Source organism: Nematolebias whitei, chromosome 7 (genome assembly GCF_014905685.2).
Source record: "Nematolebias whitei isolate Nwh7 chromosome 7, NemWhi1, whole genome shotgun sequence".
NCBI lineage: Eukaryota > Metazoa > Chordata > Actinopteri > Cyprinodontiformes > Rivulidae > Nematolebias > Nematolebias whitei.
The window spans coordinates 6,833,263-6,842,134 of NC_056504.1; the positions used below are offsets into that span (position 1 = coordinate 6,833,263).

Genomic DNA, 8,872 nt, shown 5'->3' on the forward strand with positions numbered 1-8,872 from the left:
CTGAGGTACAATAATCAGTGTGGCTATTGTTGCAAAAAACAATGCTGGAGGAGGCTACTGGAAAGGGGAGGTGCTCTGTTTGCCTCCATCTGCAATGTAGGAGTGATTTAGATTTTACAAGTTGAGGATGATGACATATAGCCCAGTCAGGTGGGACAACCAGCATTAAAATAAATCTGGTCACATTAGTAATAACTAACCTGCAATCAAACCAGGTTAAATGCAGCTTAAAAAAAAAAAATCATACTGCAAAATATACCAATATATAAATGTACGTGGGTGTCTCTAATATATCTCAAACTCTTTTCAGTTTACCGTTGGGAAAGCTTAGAGTTGTATTTGTACACCTGCATGGGAGCTCTCCTGTTACGGAAAACATCCAAGGCTACAGCCCAGGTCTAAAAACCACTCAGATGACATACAGCAAACAATAATTATAAAAAACTGGTCCAGATCTGTATCTTCATTTCAAATGTGTACTCCAGTAGAATAACCATAAACCTGAGTGGGTACAAAGCGGACTGATGATGTGTGATGTGGGTGGAGGTGGGCAATACAGTAACGTAAATGCATAGAATACAGTTTGGCTACATGTGCTCACAAAAATAAGCAATGGTTTTTAAAAAGTGCAACTCTCTGGTTGTTTGGCTTCAAATAATCATAGTTCAGTAAAATTGCAGGAATAAAAATGAGCCTATTTTCTCACAATGTTTCAGACATTTAGTCTCCAACAGCGGCAACCCCAGTGAGATACCACTCTTAACTGTGTTCCTATAGCCAAGTTATTGTAATACTGAAAATTACGTTTTATTTTCTCCCTTAGATTTGTATTAAACTGGATCAAATATATATATATGTTAATATCGTTATGGTAAATGGATCTAACTGTTACAGTCATGTGGTAGAAATTCAATCCTCTGACAGCCCTGCTGTTAAAGTCATTAGAAGTGGTCTTTAAGTAGCTTTACCCCCCACACACACACATCTAGCAAAACTGATGAAAAAAAAAACTTCATTTTCAGTTATGGCTCAGATTTAAGAAATGGCAAAACAAACAATGTAGAGAAATTAAATCTAAAGTGCAGGAAAAAAAAAGAAGAAGCTGAATAGGCCCTAACCTGCTCCGTAGACGTCCGTAGACCGGTCTGTGGTGCACCGCTGATCCTGATTCATTTTTTATTTTTTTCAATATAAATGTTAAACATCATGAATGCCCTCAAACAATAAAACAATACTGATTTGTGTTATTGCTGTCTGCTTTTTTTCTTACATTAGCATAAATTAATGTAAGCATTGTGTTATTATAAAGTGGTTTCTGTACCAGAATGAGAGCTGTGGAAACCATCTTTGTTTGTCCGACATGGTCCAGTATCAGTGTTGCTTTGGCGTGGGTATCTTCTTTGTCACTTGTTCATTCCAAACCTCTCCTGACACCACACATGCTCAGCTGCATTCTCACAAGGCAGCCCTCAGTATTTTGTCTGTCACAACATCAACAGCCTGCAGCCATGCTCGCCAGGCATTTCCACAAGGAAGCAAAATCCCCTCTTCTCTCAGCTCACCTGGCAGATAAAAATAAAAAATAAAACGAAAGACTTGGTGGAAAACTTTGAATCCAAGTGGTAGTGAGCATCTTTGATGATGAAAGCACACCAAGACATGAAGTAAGGAGGAAAGCAGCTTAAAAAAACAAAAATAAAAGTGATTTTCAGTGCGTTGTTTTGGTTGTGTTGGCCCCAGAGTAAGGGACTGACGAAGGCTCAAAGAACAGCAAAGGACGAGAATGAAACCATAAAATGTCTCTCTGACTTTTTCGGAGCTGAGCCCTTGGTCTGTTTCTAATGAACTCGTTTGTTCTGTTTGTTGGCTTCACCTCTACCAGAAACAAAACTCCATTTGCTGTTCAGCCTTTCTGACAGCTCTGTTTCAAAATCTGTTCAGCATCTAGCAATGTTTGATGGTATTACAGTTGTGTGCTTAACAAATACCAAACGCAAATCTTGAACTGTCCCCTGCAGGGCTTTGAGCCGGAGCCTAGAACTCTTTTATTTTGACAGTAACTCTCGGGCTTACTAATAACACAGTTATGAACAAATATGACTGCCTTGAATAAATAAAACCTATATCGGACATGTAATCTGAAAATTATTACATAAACACTCATTATAAACACAACAGCCACTTACGAGCTTCCCAATTTCATTTCAGAGCTGCCTCTTCAAGTAAGCGTTTCCACTTCCACCATAAAAAAAAAAATCTCTGCCACCTAAAAGTACAATCAATTTAATTAAAAACACACAAATATAATTAAACAGCACAACTAAACTGCAAATAAGTTTTACAGGTTAAGTGGGTCATTGATAAAATTTTTATTATTTATTAAAAAAATGAGAGAAATGTTTGAATTTGTCAAAATAACAACAATCGAAATGAAAGTGAAAGCACACGAGAAGATAGGGGTTAGGATGCTTGAGAGAAGCAAAGCGTGCTCTATTCACACAAGAAGAGAGCTGTTGTTGCTCTCTAAAATAGATGTTGAATCAATTGTTTGCTTATGTACGTAAACGTAGATGTTTAACAACCTGTTAAAATACACCAGAATGCAGGAAATGGCATCTACTTTATTCAAAGTTTTCTGGTGGAGGACCCTCAGACACCGCTGCTATTTGTGTTCTGACATCATTTCGTTTGCAAATTAAGCACCGGTCCTCTGCTGCTAAAGGTACTGCCTCCAAATATTACCCCCTAAAATAACAGGGTGATTAAAGTTGTTATTTGCTGTTTAACTAATATTTCAGATCTCTTGAATGGAGGGATTTATAGAAAGATTACAAACAATTGTTTTTCTGCTTAGCTCGTTAAACAACCTCATCTTGTGAAAATGGGAATTTAATTTTGACAGGATTGGCATGTGAACGGTTCAAACAAGGGCCTGGCCAAAGTAGAAGTTTAAAATGACTCTGATCCCAAAAAAGAAGTTTTTATTGGTCTTGGCTCTTCTCAGACTAGCTGTTAGCTTGTCAACCCAGTCAGAATTAAACTCCATTTTTCTAAATAGATGCCATTAAAAGAGCCATCTAGAACAAGATAATGATTGTTCATAACTTTCCCAAAGAAATCCACTTGAAAATATCTGAACTGTCTCCGGTTGCACAAAATCTGTTTTAAAATTACTATTTGGAGTCAACAATGTCTGTCTGTTAGCAAAATATCTCAAACCACTGAACATAATGAAAAGGAAACATGAATAGATGTGCATCTAAAACTAGTTAACTTTTGTGCAACCCTAAATCAAAATGGCCACCATAGACTGATGATTGTAGGAAACACACGAATGGCCCTAGTTAAGTCAAAATCAAATATATTAAATAAAAATTTGATGTAGTTGTAGCTGAGAGTCAATCACAACACCTACTCTTAACATGACATCACAAGGCAACACATGAGACATGGCCCTTCAAGGAACTTGACATTAAATCTTATAAAGTCTTGTTCTTGTGTACCATTAATATTCCAACAAAAAGCAACAAAGTTAAGATTGTAAACTGGCAGCGCTCGTTTTGTGAACACAAAGTCACATTCTGGTTTTTGGCCAAATATTTAATTTCCTCCACCTCCTCTCTTTCCGTGAGTCTCTGTCCCACCCTCCCTTCTCTCTCCCTCTCTCTGAATAATATGCCACTGGGAAGTGCAAAAAAAAATAAAAAAATAAAAAATGGAGAGCACGGATCCCCACTCCTCCGCTCTTCTCGACTGCACGTCTGTGATGTCATAATCACTCACATCAAAGGCTGTGCGCTCAACACGGCGACTGTCAGCTTCCCTGGAGGCGTCATTAAAAACGAACAGAGCAAACCGAGCCGGGCCTGACAGAAACGCATCAAAACTTCCTTCTGCACACCAAAGCGCAGGCACCACTCTCAAGTGCACTCGCACACCAAGCACTCAGGTGTAGCACATACTATTAAAAAAATAAAGGCACGCACTTGCACATGCGAGTGAGAAATCATAAAATTACGTCAACGCTAAAAAGGGAAAGAACTTTCCAACTCACATGCACCTTCTCCTAACGAATAAATATCTGCTCTCCTCTGTGCAGAGCTCACTCCGTCTATCACGTATGAATAGGAGCTAAGCATTCAAATGAGCATGCTTTGCATCCAGCTGCACCGTACATGAGACTAATAACATTCACAGCGTGTGAACATCTGTTGTAGAGACGGGCTGGCGTGATGCATTCACGATGCCCACTTGTGTGTTGCGTCACAATGTAGAGCGTGCACGAAAATGTAGAGAGAGCCTGCATCCATCCGCCCACCCACTTCTCATCCCTCTCCATCTATCTCAGATGTTTGCCCACACACACATGCATGCAGACGCATGCGCAAGCACACACTCTTTTACACAAACTGAAATGGGGGGAGGCTATAAATAGTGTGCCTATGATGTGATGCTGTGTGGTTTTTCCCTATGGCTTTGTGTGTATGTGACTGTCAAAGTGAAGGGAGAGAGAGCCAGCGAAAGGAGCGTTCAAGAAAAAGGAGAGCAGCGCTCGTCTCCGGCATTAATCTGACTCACGATCAGCAGAGATGGAGATTCCACTTGGATTTGAAATATTTACATGCTAAACGAGCATCTGATTTTTTTTATTTGTACGTTTCTGCAAGGGTGAAGCTGTGTTGATGTGTGTGTGAACGACTTACTCCTGGCAGGGTCTTCTGCTCATGCAATGCATTCTGGGCTTTCAGGGCTGACTCTCTGGCACAGTAGGTGAGGAAGGCACAGCCTGGGGAAAAGCAAGTAGAAGAAAGAGAAAGTTATGGTTATGTTTTGTGAAATGGGGATGGACAAGGGCAGCTAAGAAAGATGATTGCAATCATTAGGAAACATCAAACTGTAACACAAACCCAGACTAAGAAGAAACCTGGAGCCACACCTCTGAAACTTTGTCCACATGGGCACACTGGGAATGCACTTTTGTTTGTGTGTGCCTGTTTGTGCACCATGAACTTTATTTATTTGACTGAACAAGCAGCGCATTTCAGTACGCACAAACTCCAAAGAGAAACAAGCGAGACCTAAAGCTGCATCGACGTGCGATGATTTGTGCTCACTGTTTGTGCGAGAACGACTTTCCCCGAATCAACGCATCAAATCTGACGGAGCTCTGTCTCCTTGGCAGTCTGAAATTGCAGTTATCCATTTGTCCATCGCACTCTCCTGGCTGCTGTGACGGGATAGGCAGCCTGACAGCTTCTCCCTCTCCTCTCCTTTCTCCACCCTACATGTCTCCACCCCCCTCCCCAAGTTCCATATGCTCCCGTACTACCCAGAATCCTCGGTTTTTGTGAGCACCTGGGTTGACATACGGAGGTGGGAAGGAGATGGAAACACAGGAGACAGAAGACGACAAAGCCGCGGGGAACGTGTAAGCCGTTTCCCTCACCACCCCCTGTTGACAGAGAGGCACACGCCGGCGTCAGAGCTGACAAGCCGTCAATCAGCAGATCAGGGCTAATGACTCATGGGTTTGACAGTTTAATAAAGCTTTACAAAGACAACTGCACTGAAGGCTGCTGAGCTGCAACACGCTCTCAGTTCAGGCTACCAGCAGGTGTTAAACTTGTTTACTCCCAATCTCTTTTCCCTCCTATGAACCTTTAGCACTACTGTAGACCTAAACCTTTAGTCCTAAACCTACCCCCTAACCCACTGCTCCTTATGGGGCCCGGGCTTTGGGCCCCATAAGGAGCAGTTGGTCCTCACAATGTACTATGTGTGGAATAACGGACCTAACAAATACAAAGACGGTCCCCAACCCCACACTCACATATTGTAATTTATTCACGTTAACTTGTATTATTTTATTTTTGTGGTTAAAAAAAATAAATCTTGTAAAACAGAAAAAAAATCATCAAACTAACATAATCAAACCCAAAGCTAAAAGCTAATATTAGCAAATGGTAGTCAAAAGCTTGGAAAAGCACAGCTAAAAGTTAGGGAAGCATATATATATGTATTATATTATAATGTATATTTAAATGAGCAAATCCAAGGCAAAAGGTAAAAAGCAGCAAAAGTGCAGCTGAAAGCTTAACTTGGGGAAACTGTAGTTAAATATTACATTCAAATAAACAGTGGCTAAAAACTACAAATTAGCAAGAAAGTGGCTAAAATGAACACAAGAGAAAAACAAACCAACTGTGCTTCAATAAATTCCATAAAAGAATGTTTTTTTTAAAGAATTGAGAAGAACTTAATGCATTTATGTAGAGAGCATTTTGTAAAAAAAGTTAAATAATCCAGAAAGCATCAATGCTAAAAATACTAAAAGCCATGTCACATTATTCCTGATTGAGTCAAATGTTTTATATATAAATGGTTTAATCAGCTAAAACTATGCAGTAGTTTAAATACAAAAAATGTTCAAAAGAGACTGAAAAAATAAATAATAATGTGATTTCTGGCTCAAATTTAAAACTATATTTAGTTGTGAATTTGAAATTAAAGACATCAGATCTGTTGAAGTGAAGTTGTTTTTTTTTCCAGGAAGCGTATTACATTTTAGCTCCAGTCTACACTGGAAGTGCTACAGCTAGTTGCTGCTACAGCAAAAAAACAAACAAACAAACAAAAAAAATGAAATGTTAAGTAAATAACTCAAAGGAAAGTAGGAGTATAAGGATTTATAAAATAGCACTCGTGCAAAGTGCTCTCAATGTTTTAAAATGATTTATTTTAGTGACTAGTTGACAACCCATCAATCCTGTCAGAATTAAACTTTACTCTTGTCCCAACAGGTAATATTTGTTCCTAACATTTTCACAGAACCCCACTTCAAAAGATCTGAATTATAACTTTGATAAGAATTTTGACAACTTAAAGAAATCTAAGTGAGCAAAAGAACCTCATCATTTTATCGTTTTTTTTGTAGCCCCATCACTGTGGGAGTTCTGCTCTGCCAGCTCCTGCTCCCACTGTCAGACTCTAAATAGCCACACCTGTGATCCTGCGACGTGATGAGCATGTGGAGTATAAGAGGCCTCAGAGGACACTCAGCCAGTGCTGGAGCATTACCTGCCAACGGTAGTCTTGCTCTAGCTTTATTCTTTGTGTTCAAAGCTAAATATTAATGATTTGTGCTTTTCTCTGCGCCTCCAGCACGTTACCTTTGATGTCCTGTTTCTTCAATCCTCCTCTGTGTCTCATCAGCTGCCTCCACGTCTTCCTACCACTTGTCGTTCACCTGCACCTCTTCCACCTGGAACCGTTTGGATCTACTCTCCCCACGCCTGACTTCAACCACCAACGAAAGAGAGAACTGCAACATCATTATCGCCCTCGACATCCTAGACTCAGACCTTCTCTCTGCTCCTCAGGGTTCCAGCCCCTCCCCCTGGTTTATTGCTTCTATCTCACCTTGCAAATAAACATCAAACCGATTCTAAGTCTTGGTCTCTGCTCTCACTGGTCCTTATATCTGAGTTTAGACACAATTGTCACAATCATGCAGGTTTCTGCAAACAGTTTGCTGCTGCCTTTACAGTAAACAAGCACATAAAGATACTAAAAAAAACCCACAATTTCTTCACTGAGCATCATAATCAAGGCGTTAAACAACTATCGTAGACCCCTCCCACAAAGATGCAAACACAATCCAGTTTAAAGGAGAAAACAACCTTTTAGGATCTTTCTATTTCTGCTCGCCTGTGCCTATAACGCTGTGTGCTGGATGTGGAAGCAGCGCGCCTTCATCCTTTCTGCTCCGAGTCTTTAACCCCAGGTCGTCCTGATGGTGGGACACTGGGGAGCTCAGCCTGTTGGTGTTTTTAATTAACGGGCCACTCTCTCATTAGGCGGAGTGGGAGCTGGCCGCTGACAGCTTTGCTACCTCCTTGTCCTCTCAGGGCCTGTCGTGTTAATGCTACATGCTGGCGCTGTCCCATAGGAAACACACACAAACCTCTCATTTGTGTGTCTGACGCTCACATGCATGTTTGGTGCAAATGCACCCACCACGACTTAACGCATTCAACACTGAAAATAAAAAAAAAGCTTTCTTGGAAACAACGGAGCAAACATTTTGATCATTTTCTATTACGGGTTAAACATTGCAACATCAAAATGCAAAAGTGATAATAAAGATGCAATAAAACATAAAAGGTTAGAGCACTTTTATGAAAATGAAAGAATATACACCTGCAGTTGGAGTTTTTAGTCATAAAAATGGAAGCAGAAATGTTCTATTACAAAAAGCACATAAAATATTTATTTTTCTGTTGAACGAGTTAATTCATTGTCTGGCAACATTCTTTGTTTTCACCCACACTGATGCACAGCGAGGGGGAACAGTTGCTGGTTTACAAAACGGAGGAAAAGGAATCAACAGAATGTTGAATGAACTTATTAGATTTCTGCACAGAAAGTCAAACAGGAACTCAACATTTACTTTCATTGTACACGTTTGCAAGATTGTTGGTTATGTCACGAGCATTGTTGTTCAAATACTTTTTATATTTGAACAACAATTAAAATAGTTTAAACGCAGAAATAAAACCAATCGACGAGCAAACTGATCACTACTGTTGAATCAGTCAATCATATATTAAATATCAACCATCATAACAACAAAAAAGGTTGAATCATGTCATCTGGACTTCGTTTTTTTTGTTAAAAAGAAACGTTTCGCCCCTCATCCAAGAGGCTTCGTCAGTCTGAGGCCTAGACATCTGGTATTACCCAGAAGCCACCCTGACTCTTGTGTTTCAAGCCTGCCTCAGATACCCCTGAAGTCTGGCCTTTTCACTAATGGTTTCAAAAACACAAAGTTTGTTTTCTCAGTCATCCAGGTATATAACAACAAAAAAGGTTG

At 39.9% G+C, this 8,872-nt stretch overlaps 1 protein-coding gene across 1 annotated transcript in view; it reads right to left on the minus strand.

Moving 5' to 3' along the window:
- celf4 (CUGBP, Elav-like family member 4) overlaps positions 1-8,872 on the minus strand; it is a 124,662-nt gene that overhangs the window by 83,791 nt on the left and 31,999 nt on the right. Inside the window, exon 2 of the mRNA XM_037678588.1 lies at positions 4,704-4,786. Within this exon, the coding sequence (XP_037534516.1) occupies positions 4,704-4,786 (83 nt within the window). The remainder of the gene's footprint in view (positions 1-4,703; positions 4,787-8,872) is intronic.